A 19,242-nucleotide genomic window follows, 5' to 3' on the forward strand; every position below is an offset into this window, starting at 1 on the left:
TATATGATCAATTAATCTACAACAAAGGAGGCAAAGATACACAATGGGGTAAAGACAGTTTCTTCAATAAATGGCGTTGGCAAAACTAGACAGATACATGCAAAAAACAAAAACAAAAACAAAAAACAAAACAACTGGACCACTTTCTTACACCATATACCAAAATAAGCTCAAAATAGATTAAAGACTTAAATGTTAGACCTGAAACCATAAATCTAGAAGAAAACATAAGCAATAAACTCTTTGACCTAGATCTTAGCAATATTTTTTTATATATCTCCTTAAGCAAGGGAAACAAACAAACAAAGTGGGACTACACAAATTAAAAAATTTTTGCACAGAGAAGGAAACCATCAACAAATGAAAAGAGAACCTACTAAATGAGAGAAGATATTCACAAATGATACATCTGATGAGGCTAATATCCAAAATGTATAAGAAGTTCATACAACTTAACACCAAAAAAAAAAAACAACCCAATTAAAAAATGGGCAGAGGAACTGAATAGACATTTCTCCCAAGAGGACATATAGACAGCCAACAGACATATGAAAAAATGCTCAACATCATTAACCATCAGGGGAATCCAAATTAAAACCACAATATCACCTCACACCTGTTAGAATGACTATCATTAATAATTCAACGAAGAACAAGTTTTGGCAAGGATGTGGAGAAAAGGAACCCTCATACACTTTTGGTGGGATTGTGAATTGGCACAGCCACTATGAAAAACAGTATGAAGTTTCCTTAAAAAATCAAAATCATAGCTGTTGTACGATCCAGCTATTTCACTTCTGGGTATTTATCCAGAGAAATTCAAAACACTAATTCTAAATGATATATGCACCACTATGTTCATTGCAGCATTACTAGTAATAGCCAAGATAGGAAGCAACCTAGATGTCCATCAATAGATGAATGGATAAAGAAGATGTGGTATATATACACAATGGAATATTATTCAGCATTAAAAAGAATGAAATCTTGCCATTTGCGACAACACGAGTGGACCTAGAGGGTATTGGGCTAAGAGAAATAAGTCAGAGAAAGACAAATACTGTATAATTTCACTTATCTGTGGAATCTAAAAATAAATAAATAAATGAATAAACAAAAAAAAAACAAAAACATACTTATTGACATAGAGAAGAAGCTGATGGTTGCCAAACAGGAGGGGTAGAAATGGGAAATAAAAATAAATAAACAAGCAAATAAATAAATAATAAAACTTTACTACAGCAGGGGAAAAAAAAACCAACCCAGAAATTTTACCTAGGTGAATCCTTACGGAAGTTTCAATCTCAAAGAAGGAAAACTTACAAGGTGGAAGAAGACTAAGCCGCTGGCTAGAGCTATGGCTAAGAGGCAGCAGCTGCTCGAAGAGCACAGTACACTCTTCAAACCCTCGGAGGAGTGCCTGGCTCCTTTCTGGAAGCACATCCCAGGGGTGGCACTTGTTTCGAACTCTCTAAGAGTGTCACGCTCTCAACCCTGGCTGTGTCTGTGGCTCAGTGTTGGGTCTTAGAGACAGATGATAAAATCGCCATTTCTCTTGAGGCGTTTGCAGGACTGCCCATTAGAGCCCATCAGCTGACCGTGCAGTTTCAGGTGGTGTGATTTTGGCTCAGATGAGCCCGGAACATGGTGGAGCTCTGTGAGCTGGTTTGTTCCAACAGGTGCCCCGTCTTGAAAACCATGGGTGGACATTGGTGAGTTTATATTTAGTGGCATTAGGGGCAAAGGCCCGTTTAAGAAGCTTTGAGTGTAAGTGGATATAACCTTTTAGGAAAAAATTTGGCAATAGCTAACTACAAACATATCCTTTGGCCTAGTAGTTTTACTTCTAAGATTTTATCCGAAGAAAATAAATAAATTTACATTCCAGGACATATTTACTCTAGTGTTGCTTATAATTGCTCTGCCCCGCCCCCGCCCAAAAAAATCCAGTTGTCTAATAATTAAAGTTTGGTTAAATATATTACGCTAAATTCATCTGATGGAATGCACTACACTCACTATACAGTTTTTAAAACCATGTGACAAACAATACATACACTATAATTGTGACTTTGTAAGAAAATACATGTGCATTTAAAAATAACAGACATATAACTAAATACAGATTTCTGAGTGATGAGATTATGGTGATTTTTATGCTTTTCTTCATATTCCATTTTTCCTATAATGAACATATATACTACTTGTAGACAATAAAATAATGTTATTTAAAAATGGTTCTACTCATATGCTGCCTTTGTCATCATTCTTAAGAAAGAATCTGCCTTTCTGGAGCTAGCACTGACCTACCCATAGTTGGAATTAATAAAGAGAGAACAGGCGAACTGGAAGACAGAGGAGTAAATATGGTTGGGAGGGCAGAAGTTGGGGTTTGGGGTTTTGTAGTGCAGCACTGTGGGGGGAGCGGGAGCAGAAAGGAGCTGAGTCAAAGTTCTCTATGGGGAAGCAAGGCCACTTCCTATCTGAGAGGAAGAGAATGTCAGCATGTTCTGCCCAGGGCCACTGATTTCTGACAGCGGGTTATTGTGAGTGTGGCAAAAACTCAACAACTCTGTGTATTGAGATCAAGAGGTGTTGAAGGAAATAGCCTGTGAAGGCACACGATTGCTTCACAGTTCACTCATGTCCCTGAAGAGACTTTGGCCAGAGAGATGTTCTTGAAAAACCAACAGGTTTTCTCACAATCCAGGCTCCACTCCCTTGGACCAAAATGAAACCACTGCGGACCTTTCGTGAACTGATCAAAGTCAACCACCAGTGACTTTGCTGTCCCTCCTTAGCCTGTTACCCCAAAGTCAGAACAATTTGTGAGAGGCTGTGAGCCAGGAAGAAGAAAACAATGATAATATTTGTAAGGCACTTTACAGTTTATAAATAATTTCCATTACAGTTCAGTCAAGGAGTTGTAAACATTCCTTTCAGAGAACACACATTTACAATCTGAGAAGAGTCACACTGAGGGCTTTTCTCCCCAACTATGTTCCGTCTGTGACACTCTCTGCTGCCGTCTGGTGACTGAGATTATAATCAGCAAAAGCAGACTGCTGTTCTTCAAGCTATTACAACATGGAGAGAAAACCATGGTATTAGCGAAGAATTAATTTCCCCTTTATAATGAATCCAGAAAGTGCCGATGAACAATTAGCACTAATGGATAACTTTGTAGATTCAGTTAATACCAGGAACCTTGTTTAGTGTAGACCTGCAAAAGAGGTAAAATGGATGCACTTCATGAAGACGCAGTGTCTGGGTGGTAATCACCTGGTGGAGTTTTCATTTGAAATCAATGTTTTCAGAAAGCATGTGACTTAAGGTCATGCCATTTAACCTCTGACCCAGCATAGCATCCCTAAAGTCTACCAGCCAGCCTCTGTTGACTAACCCTTGTGATGGGGCCTTTCTACCTCTCCAAGAGAACAATTCTGTGTTTACATAGATATGGTTGTTAGAAAGCATGCCCACAGGACTGCAGTGTGAAGGTCGTGAAAGAGCACTGTGTTCTTTTAAGGGAACATGGCTGCCTCAGTTTCAGAGGTGGAGGGCATATAGGATGATGATATATCCAAATTTGGGGATTATTTGTTATTTTCCTCCTGAATAAACACTATGAAGAAGATATAGAAATGCCGTATAGTCTTCTTTGTTAGGGAGAGTGATGCTGGGTCATAACATTGATCTAGTACATGGTTCATGATTTTGCAGATAAAACTAGAAGCAATTCCTCTTCCCTGTTGACTAATGTCAGCTTGCCATGAAAGCTTTAATTATAGTATGTATATCCATCTCATCTTTCCTACTAGGTAGTTTTGGCTTTCAAGGAATCGATCATCATCATCTAGACGTGGTTGGCAGCAGAATGTATGTGGAAAGCCAAGTGGAAGTATAAGTTTATTAATTCAGTTTAGTATTTTATGAAAATTATGTGTGTCCTCAATTGGTTTGCATATTCCTTCAGGCAGGAATTACTTCTTATACCTGACTATAGACCCAACATGGAACACACACAGGACCTCACCAGTAGATTCTCAATAATTATTTGTAGAAAACTGTATTGTAGGTAGCACATTGAACATGAGCTGAAGAATTAATATGATTATCAATGACCATCAAGCCATTTAACACATGTAAAATTTTTGTATTTTTAAAGTGCTTTAAAAGATATTTATTTATTTTTAACAAGTAGAAAATAATGATCTTTAAAACACATTTCATTTTTAGTGGAAAACGACATTATCAAAAACATATAGCAATTTGTTCATCATCTTCAAGAAATAGGATTTGTATATAAAACACATATATAGCACTGAATGACAAAACGATGGGTATGCATGGTCGAAGTTCAAAATTGGATTTGCTCTTAAACTCATTCCCATGGTGTCTTAAGTCAAGAATGATCTTGCGTAGGGAGAGGGAAGTGGGTTGGTATTCTATGCTTTTGAAGGTGAATTTCCTCACTGTGTAATAGGTTCAAGTCAGTGGTCAGGACAGCCATTTAGACTGACAGTCCCCTGGACTTCCACAGCTTCAGTGACAGGGACAGGAATGTGGTTGACTTGAATATCCTTCAGACAGCCAAAAAATGATTTCCATACAGGGAGCTTCAAGATCTTCAAATTGGCTAAAACAAAAAAAGGAGAGGCATTCAATGGGTAATCCATACTGTCAAATGAATGAACCTAATTTAAAAAATAGTTGGATTAGAATTAAAGTGACCCAGGGTCTCAGATGACCCAGTCATTTCCTCCCTTTAAGCGGGTACCCAACACCCCACCTGCTGTGACAGATCAGCACAAGGCTCTTCTCAAAGTTCTTCAAAGAAGGAGATTCCACAGCCCAAATCAATAGATAACAACTCTGAAAGCTAGTGCTTTTTATGGGTTATAGAAGACCTATAAAATTAATGACTAAACTATTTGGAAGGACATAAAACAGTGAAGAATGACAAGACGCTTTCCTGGCAAAATTCTAGTCTTGAACCTGGCTCTATCTCAACCTGTCTGATTGCCCCATTCTGGCCCCACAAAGCTTAATAACTTGCCATAAAACTTAATGACTGGAGAGGAAAGACTGGTTTCTTAGCCCCTTTCCTGATTCTTTGCTGATATCAGCTTCTAGATTAATTCAGACTCTTAAGAGAGGCTTATAAATTACAGGCTCGAGACAAGAGGAAGCAGCAGTAATGTGGCCTGGCTTGCTGAGAAATGTACCCACTGCTGGCAATTGGGTGTCCCTATGTGCTAGAGAAAAGGGTCTCACCGTCTCTAGCATTTAGCCAACAGCTGCCCTGCTGATAACCCACAGGTTGGGGCATCACATTTGTTGAGTTAAGACGGAAATGTTAAAAGCTGACATGGGGCAACATGCGTGAAGTCAGGACAAGAGTTACCTGGGACACCTCCAATGTGTAGTGGCTCCTGAGTGCTGGCAGGCGGGAAGGGGAGCCGTCCAGCTGTGTAGCTATTGTCTGTGTCCAGTTCCAGGTGCAGGATGTGTTGTTTTATGGTGACTGCAGGGAAAATAAGCTGGTCAGGAATTACCTGAGGGGAGCCCTGCCTGCTGTTTAATGTCTACACTAGTGTGTCACCACTGGCTTCTTCTTAACTCATTCCTGCAGGACCTGTGGGAGCACTGTTTGCAGGAATTCGGAAATTAGACATAAATTCAACAAAATTCAACCAGGTGGTGTTTAGGTGCTTCCAGATGTATTACAGAATTTAATTCTTAAAATGAATCTGTGAGAAAGATACTATCGCTCCTCTTTGCCAGATAAGAGAATGTGATTCTCAGTCATTGAGGAGCTTGACAAGACGGCTTGGTATAAGTTGAATGAGTTGGGATTCAAGCTCTGGCTCTCCAGAGGCATGAACTCACGTGAGCTCAGCTTCTTCCCACAAAGACACTGACTTCTGAAAACTGACTCTAGAGACAGTCGCTTTTGATCCTCGAAATAAAATTCCTCCCATGTTAACAATGTTAACTAATTGCAATGTAGTTAGCTTTCAAATTAGCCAAGGAAAGACTGCTTTTTTTACAAAAGATATTTCAGCCCATACAGGTAAATATATCTCCAAACTAATGTCCACAGTTATTCATAAAATAGCAGACTCAGTCTGAGAGAATATGCCTGTTCTCTTCTCAGTGGTTTGTCTAAATCACTTGCATCAATATTAAGTGATTATTGAAAAAAATAACCCAACAATGAACTTTAGGAATAGCAAAAGCAAATACTAACCAAGCACTTAATACAGATTGGACACTGTTAAGCGCTTTATTTGCATTATCCTGTTTAATTTTCACAACTCTGGGAGGTGTATACTCTTTTTATCTCCATGGTGAAGATGAGGAAACTGAAGACAAAAAGCAATTAAGTAGCTTGCCCAAGGTCACACAGGTAAGGGCTGCCACTGAGATTTCACCTCTTGTTCTTTTTGACTTCAGAGACAAAATCTAAATCACAATGTTATACTACCTTGAAACCAAACACAGCTTATCAGTTTGCTTGGATCAAAAAAATGTATATCTCAGTACCTATGAAGAACTGGAGGCAGCAGCCATGAGTTACGCAAATGTAGTTGAGGGGTGAGAATGGACAAGTTCTCACTGGGTTAACCTGGTGGGCTGACCCCACTCAGACACTAATGGATGGTTGAACAGAGGCTGCATTTGGGACATTCCAGTCCAGATGGAAAGGAAGATTGTGTTAGTGTATGAACAACAAGCTATTGGATATCATACCTGTCACTGAGTGCCACTGTCCATCACATAGAGATTGCTTTGGTGTGACTGATGTCAAGATCCCACCTGCCTCACTGTCAACAGAGGCCATGACCTGAAACACACATGCATTTTCCCATTTCTTTTGAGAAAGGCCCGTGGAGCCAACTTCCCCAGACATCTTCCCTTCCCAACCCTTCCACCTTGACAGCTCAGGAGCACCTTAGATATAGGTTCCCCACTCCCACACCAAGTGATCACATAGGGTCCAAGGCTTTGCAAGAATCTCTCTGCTGCATCTCTTTCAGGCAAGCAAGCTGCAAACCTAGGGCCCTGCCTGGAGTTTTTGCCCAAGGCAGTGAGCCCTTCCTTCAGCATCCTAACCCCCAGGCACTACTCAGAGGTTGCTGATTAGCATCAAAGATCCTCCTTAGCTATTATAAGTGACAGTGAGTCTGTTTAGAAGGATGTAAAATTTGGAAGGCAAATATGCTAGCTGAGGCTTACATCCTGCTGCAAAGGCCAGCTAGTTATAATAATCCCATGAATGCATGACTGATAGAGGGTTTCGTCCAAGGAAATCAACAAGCTAACCTACTTCATTTGTATTGGGCATGTGTCAAGGGTCAGGCACACAGCATGCTACTCTGTAGAATCCCACATTCTCACTCTCTGGGCCAGGATTCTCCAAGGGCTGAATCAAGGTGAATGAAATGAGAGGACTGAAATAAGCATCTTGGTAAATAATTTACATGTAGCTAGAGAGTGCAGTCTATTCTCAGGCGATTTTTAAGCTAAACAATGTGACTGCTGTTATGGAGGTCATCGAGTCTTGATTTTATTTTCTGTGATTATTTCCTATCCAGAAGCTCTCGCTGGAGACTCTCCCCAACCCCAACCCTGAAAAGTCAGCCTTGTCTCAGCCGTCAGCAAGCAGATCATTGCTTGCATCTCTGGCCTACCAGAGGCCTGCTAGACGTAAAGGCTGCAATTTAAATAAAAAGTGTCTAGGAGTTTGGACTATTTTGTTTTCTTCTTGGAGTTTTCCCCTTGCATTTAATAAACTGTGGAAGGATGAAGGTGAAAGAGAATGGCCTGTTATCAATTTTGCCTTTAAGTCTTCTAGAAGAATATGGTTTTAAAAAAAGATTTTTTGAGAAGGAAAGTGATATAACTGGGTCATGAAAATAAAATATTGACTAGGCCTGTGAGTAATGGGAAGGATGAAGCAGCAGAAGCATACACAGAAGAAAGAGTTCGTGAAAAGCCAAAGGAAGCCTGGGTGGAAACCCAAGGGCCAGCTTGGCTGCAGGGCCCAGAAAGGCTGGTGAGTTGTAGTGAAAGGAAAAGGGGAATCTGAAACTGATTCAGTAACACAAGACCATGGGCATGGGTGTAAGATGGTGTAGACAGCTGGTGAGGAAAACGTATTCCATAAATCCTGGCACTGCCCTTACGTGTAAAAGTAGAGACGTGACAAGGGTGAAGAAGAGGAGTAAACACGAACATTTATTGAGTATGTGGCAGTTTCTATTCTTGTGACACAAGCCCTAAGAAATAAGCATTATTATCTACATTCGAAAGATAAAGAAATTGAGTAACTTCCCCAGGGTCATACAACTAAGTGGTGCAGCTGGAATTCAGCCTAGCTTGTTTTGAGTTTTTCCAGTTTTAAAGGTGAAGAATAGAAAATGTGATGATCAAATTACTTGTTAAAGGAAAAGGGTAAGTGAGCCCTGAAGTCAGGTCTCTTAAAAAGAAGATCAGATTTCACTCTCTACCGTCTCTTCACCTACTATGGTCTCCAAAAATGGAATCTGGTTCTAATGTTCTTCATCTGCTGTTCCCATGTCACCGGACTGCTACGTACCTTTCCTGCCTCCATGTAAACACATAAGTGCCTCCTGGGTTGACTGCCGATATGTATTAGGATTCCAGTGAGACTTCTTGGGCGAATGCTGAAGACAAGCTTAAATTCTGGCCCCAACAACACAGAGTTAGCTTTCAAAAGAAAAAATAATAAACAGTTAAAACATCATAATTCAAGAAGAAGGATGGAGTTCTTCAAAAGACTCAAACACGTAAACTCTTCCAAATTGCTCCTTACCCAGTTTGACGTGACCTCCTTCTTGGGAGAAATAAATGCCTTTCTCCAAAGAGCCGCCCAAGCAAGGAGATACACCAAAGCTTGCTGAAGGGGTGTCCAGTGGTTTCAGGTTCAATTGAAAGTTCCTCAGGCATCCCACAAAGCTGTTTTTGGGGAGACCCTGCAGCCAAGCACGAGAGAGAGCAAACTTCATTACCCATAACTCACAGAAATGCTCGTGCAGCCAAGGTTAAGGGCAGGCGCAGTGTGTACTAAATGGGAAAGTCTGGAGGATTAATTCTCTTCCTGTTTAAAAGAGTCAGGTGGGCTTGACTGTTCCATTTGGCTTCTGGCCCACAGTGCAAGAAAAACCTGCATACCAGCTTTCTGGCAGGTGGTCAAAGTTTGAAGGTGCCATCAAACCAAGCGGTGTGTGTGCAGAGGGCAGGGGCGGTAGAGGTTGCTCGCTAGTGCTGGAACGAGAACAGAGAGGGGGACCTGACTCTGGTCTGTACAGACAGAGCTGCAGTAGAGGAAATTCCCATCTTACACTTCACAGGTCTCACCATTTCTTTGCAGGTACAAACCATTTCTTAGGGTTTCATGAGCCCATGTGATTGCTTAATGCAAGGCAGCTGACTGAGAAAAGAGGCCAAAACATTCCAAAAATAATAAAGTGTAAAAAGATTCCCTACATTGTTGGGCTCATTGCACTGCCAAAAAAATATGAAAGCTGTAGAATTAAGTAACACGTGGTGTGCAGCATCAGTGGGCTTGCGTGGAGCTCCGTGCCTTTTAAAGCTGGCCTGGAACAGGAACTTTCACCTGGGGCCTAGGGACATGCTTATGGGTTCTGTGATCCCTTAAATTACATATCAGATATTCTCTGTATGTGCATTATCCTAGAGGGAGAGGCTGACTTTCACAAAATTCTCAAAAGAGTTAAAGAATCACTGAACTAAATCACTAAACTCCCTTCTAGAATAAATGCCTTTAGGACCCTGGAATCCTACATGACAGAGGCAAGGCATGATAATTTTAAGAGAGTATGCTGATATTAGACATGCATGTTGTGACAGTGTAAACGATAAGATACTGATTTGGCTCTTTATGAAATTTTTAGTTTCTTAAGATTTGCCATCTTATAGAATGAAGAGCCTATAGCTGAGACCAAGCTCAGACTCTCTAGGATAGGCCATAGTCCAACACTGAACCCCTACAGGCTGACGGCGGGTTTTGGTATTCAGAGGAAGATGCGGTTTGGTTGGACGTGGCCTGTCCTTTAAGAGGATTTGGAGGAGGGTAATCCAATGGTTTGCACCCTCAGGTTGATGTAAGGCTGCAAAAAGAACCGTGCCTTATAAGAATGTCGTAAATGGGGTGCTATGGATTGTCCCAGATAGTAGGATGCTAAGTGTGTTTACCCAGGTCAAAAGAATACCCAAATTATGCCCTTGAATAGCTATCCCATCCTGTGATTTCTGAGAGGGAAATATGCACAGAGGTTGCAGAAAAACAAACAGTAACATTAAGTATCTTCCTTAGCAATTAATATGTTATATATTCTATAGATATTATATGTTATATATACTATATTGTTATCTATTTTTATGATATACATGTTATTATATATAATAAAGCAAAACAATACTTTATGACTTGCTGGAGCTTTGACCCAAATTCTAGTGTAAAACTCAAGTGGACCAGGCTGAGCCTTGTGGAGACACCATGGCCTAGGTGAGATCGGTCTGAATGCCTAGAATCCATGCTGGAGGAAATGACCTGCTTTAATTACGTTAATTTCCAGCCTCAGACTTGAGTCTTGGCCCTTCCTCTGCCACTGCAAACACATCAGAATTGGCCACCAGCTGTGAAAAAGGGGCCAAGAGTATCTGGCATGCATTTAGGTGGAGGGTAGTTCCTAGGCCTGGACTGTTGACAGGACCATCGTACTTCACTTAGTGGAAGGAAAAAAGAAAATCTAGGAGAAGAATGATGGGTGGGTACAGCTGCCTCAAGTAACCCGGGTGCAATTAGTGCTCTGGCAGTATGAGAGGAGAGACAGGGAGAGGGCATTACAGAGCTCAGCCCTGGAGTCATGGCCCAGCAGAGCCTTTGAACTTGACAAATCCAAGAACTCCTTCTTCTTGGGGATAGACGGACTTGTGACGGACTCGTGACTTTCCTTTAGCCCAAAGTTCCCCCAAGTTTGGTTCTTGAGATAAATTAATTTTAGACACCAAATAACATGAAAACACATATTTTTAGTTGTAATGTTATTCCTTTTTCAATTTTTTTTCCAGCCTTTAGATTAGTGCAAGGAACAAATTTTAGTTTTGTGCTAATATGTCTTAAACATCCCTCGATCACTTGATGAGCTCCTTTTTTCTCCAAAAGAAGATAATGTAGAGCACATTATGTAGGTAGACCCTTTCGACACTGTTATTTTTATATATTTACTTTTAATGCTTATCTACCAAATGTGGTAAAAAAAAAATATATAGGGTTTCCATGTATGAGGGAGAGAAAAAGATCCTTTAAAAACAAATTTAAATTAAAGAGTTGATTGAGAGCAAACTATTAAGTGAATGTTTTACTGGGTATGGCAAAGATGCTGAAGGTGGCACAAATTGCTAAAGTCTGAAAACCATCTTAATCAAAAATCCCCATCTATAACTTAAAAGCACGTTTTTGTGTTCCCTGGAAGAGAGGCTAAGAGATTCCTATTTATAAAGCCAAGAAGAAGCCCCACATCCATTCCATCAGGGTCCATGTCTCAAGCTGCATCTTTAAAATGAAAGGTGGGGAATAGGGAGTGGCTACCTCTCTGTAGGCTTATGGATATTAGATTATTTTTAAAAAATCATTTAGAGTATTTTGATATTCTTGAATATCTTATATAATTACAATGATTATATTATACAGCGAATTATTTGTATCTATGGCTCTGAAGCATAACTACTTACCTTTGGTTTCCCTGATGGAGCCGATCCCAGGTAAACGGGTGCTCTGAGGCTGAAGGTGGAAGTTCCGGGCAAACTCCCCTCCTGGGCCCTCAGACCATCCACAACCAAGCGACCTTTTTCTCCATCTTGCCCGAATGCCACCTTCAGAGTAAAGAAAATAAGTTAATCATATTCCTGCCTTTGACAATTGCTACTGTGTTTTATCTAGTGGTCGAAGGAGATTTTTTTTAGAAATGTTTTTTTCTACCCCTTCAAGTAGCTTTAAAAAATCAGAGAGTTTTCTTCCTAGTGTCTCATCATCATCATTATCATTTTGTGAGGTTATGTTAGATATTGAACAGAGTAAGCTCAAATGGGAGTGAAAAAAGGTTATTCAAAAGCAAACTAATAAAGATAAAATTGATCTGGAAACTCATAGAAAAGATAAACAACTGAAGAGCCAAAGGAATATAAATAAAACACACACACGTGCAACAAAAGGGATGGCATAGTTTGCGCAGAGCTAAGGGGAGGGGGGGCGGGAAGTCATGCGTTCCCTAGAGGAGGGTGCCAGGACCAAGTTGCCAGTGGCTATTTCTCTTCCAACAAGAGGAGTGTTTTAAACTTTTTGCTAACGGTCAGGATCCCTGGGCTCCACTATGGACTCCACCACATCATGACTATCAGACTATTTTCTAAAGGCTCCCCTATTTTTACATTTATACCCAGCTGTGACCTCTGGCCTCTACTGTCTCCTGACGTGTGGGCTCTCACATCTGACAGGCAACTCAACCTGAGGTGTTCGCACCAGAAATCCTTCACTGCCCCAGCTCTAAACTGCTCCTTCCCCAGCCACATCCACCTCCTCCCCATCTTGTCCATCTCAGCGAAAGTCTCACTATTGACCCAACTGCTGGTCCAAAATCACAGGACTTGATATTGACTCTCACACCCTACATGAAATCCATCAGCAAAGCTTCCTGGGTCTGCCTCCAGAACGCGTCCCAGATGGTCTACTTCTTTCCACTTCCACCCGGCTTCTCAAAACAAAGGCAAGAGAATCCATCTGGTTTACCTACTTCTGTCTACTCTTACCCACTTTTAGTCTCTGTAGCTAGAGAGTTTTGAAAATAAAAATCTGTTAATGTAATGCTCCTTTTTTAGTGTTAGACTCTCCAGAAGCTTCAGAGACACTCAGAATAAAATCCAAATCCTTACCTTGGCCTTCAAAGCTTACATTATCTGGGCCCTGCCTTGCTTTTTGAATTCCATTTCTTATCCTCGCTGGTCTGTTCATTCAGCTAATTCCTACTTGAGGGTGTTTGTCCATGCTGTTTCCTCTGCCTGGGATATCCTCCCTAAAACTTCATATAATTGTCACCTCCTGCAGGAGGGCTTTTTTCCCTACCCTATCTAAAATAGCCTCTCTACTCAGTTACTTTCTTACCTTGCTTTAGTGTTTCCTCAAAGCACTTAACAGTATCTGACATTATATTGGGAATTTTTTGTTTATATTCTCCAGGATGGCAGCTCAGTAAATATTTGTTGACTAAGTGAGTAAAACTTATCAAATCACTTATGTTTTCTGAGTTCCAGTTACCTCATCAGAAAAAAAAAGTAAGCCCCTTCTTGCCTTTAACTGTATTTCTTTAAATCTGGGGTGCCTGGAAGCAAGAGCTAAGGTTCTAGAAACGTGAGTCTTTACACTGTGCTATGGAGAAGGCATAGAATGGGGCCTGGAGATCTGGAAATTGTCCTGAAGGAGAGAAATGGTCCAGGAAGCAGGGGTGGAAGTAGGCAAGGTGGAGTGAGGCATGGAGGGGGCTGAAAAAGCAGGAAGTAAAGCCCGTCTTGTCCTTTTAAGATGACGTCCAGGCATGGTGTAGCAGTCTCTAGTGCTGAGAGGTTGGGGCGCTCAGTGCCTCTGACCACAGACCTCTCTCCCAGTGCTTGTGCCCTCATGCCTAGAAGATGCTGAGACTCCTATTTTCAGCTACTCAACAGTGAATTCTGCACCAACTGGAGGTTCTAATGCAGCCCCAGCCAGCTCTTACCGTGTGCCACTTCCCGTCACTGCATTTCTCTTTGCTTCTGAGCTTCAGTTTTTTCCCTTCTGCCCCCAAAGCAAAGACTAGACGTCCCTTCGAAAGATAAAGAGCCATAAAGGAGTTCTTAGTGCCTGTGTAAAACACAAGCCCTCTGGAGGATGTTGTCTGCACATCCACAGCAAATTGTGACCTGGGGGAAAAAGAAAGCAATAGGCAAAGAAGAAAAATAGAGGTTTTTAGTATTTTTTCCAAGTCTCTGAAGCTGGGAGAGAGTGCGAGCAGCAAATATTCCAACTCTCATTATTTAAATGAATAAACCAAGGCATGTACTGATTAAATAACCCATCTCTCTGGGAACTTTTAAAAGTTATTATATTCCAGCTGATAAAAGTTTTATTGTATCATTCCCATACATATGGCCTTGGAGAATAACATGGAAGTTCTACAGCAGGCTTAGCTAATGGTGTTAAGTCCCAGCACATGGCAAGGAGGAAGATGCCTTATTTGAAAAAAAAAAATTGGCATTTAAAAAAATTATGGTAAAATACACATAGCATCAAACTTACCATCGTAACCATTTTAAAGTGTTCAGTTTAGTAAAGTACCTTCATGTTGTCCTGCAACCGATCTCTAGAACTCTTTATCTTGCAAAACCGAAACTCTGTACCGATTAAACAACTCTTATTCCCTCCTCCTGCCCCACCCCTAGCCCCTGGCAACCACCATTCCACTTTCTGTTTCTGTGAATTTGATTATTCTATGTACCTCGTGTAGGTGGAATCATACAGTATTTGTCTTTTTGTGACTGGCTTATTTCACTTAGCCACCTATGCTTTTTAAATCCAGTAAATATGCATTCAATTTTGTATATATGCAAAAAGGAGTTGTGAAAGACATGTCAGGGGATAACTCGAATAACAATGATTCAATTTCAGCATCAAGTAAGCATTTTCTTTCTGTCAGACACATTTAACACAGAGACTCAGGAGTACAGATTTACCTTCCCTCACCCACCTTTACATTTCTTGGACCTTAAACCCCACCTATGATGAAACAGGAATTAAGCAAGCATCACGCAGTAAAAGCAGAGAGTGAAAGTTAATATTCATTTGTATGATGGTTACATATCATACACATCTGGCTAAATAAGTTTTACTTTCTAGGAAAACTCACATACATTCATCTATCCATCCATTCACTTATTTATTCATTCATTCAACAAATATTTAATGAATGAGTAGTATGTATACGGCACTGTGGCGGGCACTGACGTTTCATTCCTTGAGTTGTGTATGGTACACAGGTGCACTGAGAGGGGAGTCTAAAAGTGCAGTGGGAAGAGGTGGTAGGAGATACAGGCATTAATAGGCTGTTCTCACTCATTCTTTGTGGTTTATGTCTAAGTGCACATCGGACAGAAGGCAGGAACTGGGTCTATCCTGCTTAAAGCCTAGTACACATTAGGCACCCAAGAAATAATAACTGAATTGAATTAAATGGTAAATGAAAAATTTGGAGGCAAAATCAGGAAGCGGAATCAAAAATTACACTGTTAACTTCTCCTTGCTTTTCAATACTGGGAGGCTGAGCAAACAGTGAGATGTGCTTTAATTCTTCATATTAGCAAGTTTCCTTGAGGGTAATGTTCTTCAAAATGAAAAAGAAGTCTATATTTTGTTAAATTAAGCCAACCAGATGGTGACACCGCTTAATATTTCTCTTGGTGTATCTCTGTGTTAGTGCAGAGGTTTGGAAAATGAGGGTTAGCCAATGTAAGGAGGATAATTAGAACTGGCTACAGCATTAAAGTACTTTACATATGTGGGCTTGGTTATGAGATTTATCAATTGCTCTCCAGAATTATTTCTTAAAGCGACTTGCTTTCAGAAGAGTCTGACTAACAGACCCCAAAAAGGCAGGAGTAGAAAACCTGACTTTCTCAGAGCCACTCTGTTGTCTGACTACCTTTCCACCCACTTCTTCCTTCCCATCTCCTTTCACAGGCATCAGGTCCCTATCTCAGCCTAGGGGTCTCCCTGCCAGCTCCTGCCCCTCCCCCTTCTTCTGCAGGAACAATAAATCTCCTGCACATCTAATCCCATCTGAACATCTGCATCCTGGAGGCCTGACCTGGCATATGGCCTACACTCACGCAGACAGCAAATGGCTGAGCATAGACTAAAAGCCAAGTCTTTTGGACTCCTGGGAAATTCTGCTCCTATAGATAAGTCATAAAGGAATTTTTGGCACCTTTTATTTATGTCTCCTTCAAATCACATGAAAATGACAAACCTTGTTTTTCTACTTTTTTTCTGACATAATTAATATTTCTGCTCATTCCTTCCTCTCCAAAAGAGATGCAATTTAGCATAAAAAGTCCAAACGTATTCTCTAAAAATGATCTGTCTGGCACCAAGTCTACCTAAAAGAATGATTTCCCTCTGACTACAGAATGCAGAAGAAAGGTGATTTATCATAGAAATAAATAGCAGCTTTGAAAAGAAATATCAGTCTTATTTTTAGAACACTGTCAGTTCTAAACCGGAGCTGAGCTGATTGTTTCAGCCTCTGAACAGCACACATCACATGTGTATTCCAGTTGTGGGGAGCAGCACGCTCAGGCAATTATGCTTCTTGTCCTGTGCAGACTAGCACCTCTTTTCACAAAAGTGGTAGTGTCACCATCATCAGTGACAGATGCATGGTGTCATGCCAGCTTGCCTACCCTGGAGTAAAATCATGAGGTTAGGTTCTGAGTTAGCATGAGGGCAGGAAAATTAAATAATACCTGGGTTTCAGCAACTCCTGGGGAAGGGTGAATAGCAAGTGGCTGGTGGGACTATCTCCAAACCTGAGGGCTCCGTGACTGGCCTGGGTGTGGGGAAGTGATACGCAAGACTGAGCATCTCGCCACAGCCCCGCGCTCCTCAGGTAGGCCACTGGTGTGTCCTGCAATGGCTGATGGGAAAGAAGCAAAACATTAGAGCTAATTATCATGGGAGAAAACAAAGAATGCTTACCTTGCTAAGTGTCTGGCTTAGGATCTACTTTTGATCCTAAGAGAGGAATTTAATACAGATGAATTCATCCTTGGGGAGGATGGATGTTATTCCCATCCTACACAAGTCTGCTCTCTTCTCTGATAGTGCTACATCTGAGACCAGCAGGTATCCAGAGCCCCTCTCCAACACTGGGCCTCGTTAGAGTCACAGTGTCCCTTGAGAGTCAGTATCTGGCCAGCAGCAGCGAGGCCTGCACAGCCAGTCTGTGGGATATGGAGCTTCCCTGACACTTCCCCTTAGGGCCATTCATTTGAGCTTTAGCAGCAGGGCAGTGAAAGGACTGAGAGAGCAGGGCACAGAAGGTGATGGGGGACCAAAGTATGTCTCCAGTTCCATCAAAGTTGGCCCATGCACAGACGTCTGTTCTGACCTGGACGATGCTTTGAACTTTTGAATAGGACTGAGTTTTAATGCAGAAATCGACCGTAGTAAATGTCAAATGTGACTAGAAAAATTGCTGAAAGAAACTGAGACTTGCCAGCCTCCCCCTGCCCTTTTCTCTGCTGCAAAACCCAGATTTTGATGGCCTGACTGCTCCTTTCCCATGGGGCTCAAAGCTCAGTGGGGATTTCCATTCTTCAAAGTGAATGGTGGGAATTCATCTTGCTAGGGATTAATTCAGGAGTGAATACGTGACCCCCTCCCAGCCAATGAGCCATGAGGGAAAGTCAGGGCTGGGGCCTCTGAGAAGGACTTCCTTCTAGTAGAGAGAGAAAGACACACAGATCTGTGCTGCTGGTGCTGGCATTCTCATGTAAGAATCTGTTGCCCTAAACCGTGCAGGATAGAGCCAAGATAGTTCTGGGGAAGCAGAGCCCAGCCAATCCTGATGCTTCAGGCCTTGAGCCCCACTTATGTCCGTCAACGTGACGCCATTTAACCTCCTTATTGGTTAAACCATTATGCAGGGGTTTTCTGGAGCTAGCAGCTGAAGACTTCCTAACAGATTCGGATTCCTTCAAGATCAGGTTTTCCTTCCTCACCTGATTTCTAGATAGGATGCAAAGAATGCAAACTTAATACCAGTTGTTTAAAACGTTCTGTGCTTGGGAGCATTTGAAATCTTGCTTCCTGGCAATGCCATCAGTTTGACTTAAATAAAATCTAATAAAGATTTTTAAAAAATAAAAATAAAACACTTTGTGCTTGCACAATACTCAGTGAAGATTTTCAGTCACCGGAAGGTTAAGTGAATTGCTTAAAATCACAGCCAGACCTGCGGCTCAGGATCTGAAACTCTGTAACCAACACACTCCTTTCAATGGCTACACGCTAACTATAGAAAAATGTCAAAATTAAGTCAGGCCATCCAAGGCTCGCCTGATCTGGTTAGAGTATGATTCCAAGCTTACTTCCCTTAGTCTCCTTATTCCACCAAATTTCCTGTTTACCAAGCTTCCCCAGCCTGCAGAGGCCACATGTGAAGAGCATGTGACTGTGAAGAACATGTGACTGTGAGGAGCATATACAACTATGAAGGGCACATTCTTAGGGATTCTATAGCCCCAACCTTCAATTCTAAATCTACCATTCACTGACTGGTTGCTCTTGGGCAAGTTTTTTATTTTTTTAACCTCTCTGAGACTTGATTTCCTGACCTCTAAAGTCAGCATTTTATTCTGCTCTCAGAGGGATGTGTTGAGAATTGAAAGAGACAGTAGGAAGACTTGTGAAGATCAGAGAAAATGCACGTAAAGTATCTTGCACCTGCAAGTTCTACCCACATCCTGCCTTCCATCTTTGGGCTTCTGCTCATGTAGCAGCAATATTCACTTGTCTAAATTCAACCCATACTCCATCCAGAACCAGTTTGTGTATCACCTCCTCCAGGAAGGACCCCTGATCCCTGTGGCAGGAAAATTCCTGAAAAAGCTTGTTCCGTTCACTTATGCCGCTAGGGTGTATAACAATAATAGCTAATATTTATTGCATGCTTACCATGTGCCAGCCACTTTTCTACATGTTTTGTGCTTAATATCTCATTTCACCATCACAATACCATGAGATAGTACTATCATCTATCCTCATTTCTGTTGCAGGAAACAGATCCACACGGAGGTTAAATAATCATTCAAGGTCACATATCTTTTAAGTGATAACACCTGATACAAACCCAGGAAGTCTGACTCCAAAGTCCAGTAGTTAATTTGTAATCACAAATCTCTGTTGCCTTCTCTCTGTTTTGGGTCTTTTTGGAGGCAGAATTAATGTCTTATTCCATCTAATCTGGAGGCTTGCACGGAACATCGGGAAAGTTAAGTATAGTGTATTCACTGGTGTCTCCCATCAATAGCTCCATTCCCACCCTATCTGCCAAAGCCCACTCAGATACACCTGACAGCCTCCCACCAGCCTTCTCCACCTGA

The 19,242-nt window shown here is 41.3% G+C and overlaps 1 protein-coding gene across 6 annotated transcripts in view; it reads right to left on the reverse strand.

Annotated features, from left to right (window-relative positions):
- Positions 1-4,053: 4,053 nt before the first annotated feature.
- The window catches only part of LAMA3 (laminin subunit alpha 3), a 108,350-nt gene continuing 93,161 nt past the window's right edge, over positions 4,054-19,242 (reverse strand). For all 6 annotated transcript variants that reach the window (XM_015595717.2, XM_015595718.2, XM_025038691.1 and 3 more), the window contains 8 exons: positions 16,603-16,772; positions 13,821-14,004; positions 11,788-11,928; positions 8,843-9,002; positions 8,606-8,736; positions 6,757-6,850; positions 5,408-5,527; positions 4,054-4,639 (listed from right to left, as the gene is read on the reverse strand). In XM_015595717.2, the coding sequence (XP_015451203.1) occupies positions 4,494-4,639; positions 5,408-5,527; positions 6,757-6,850; positions 8,606-8,736; positions 8,843-9,002; positions 11,788-11,928; positions 13,821-14,004; positions 16,603-16,772 (1,146 nt within the window). In that variant the 3' untranslated portion in view covers positions 4,054-4,493. The remainder of the gene's footprint in view (positions 4,640-5,407; positions 5,528-6,756; positions 6,851-8,605; positions 8,737-8,842; positions 9,003-11,787; positions 11,929-13,820; positions 14,005-16,602; positions 16,773-19,242) is intronic.

The sequence above is a fragment of the Pteropus alecto genome, unplaced genomic scaffold, assembly GCF_000325575.1.
Source record: "Pteropus alecto unplaced genomic scaffold, ASM32557v1 scaffold146, whole genome shotgun sequence".
In the NCBI taxonomy this organism is placed as follows: domain Eukaryota; kingdom Metazoa; phylum Chordata; class Mammalia; order Chiroptera; family Pteropodidae; genus Pteropus; species Pteropus alecto.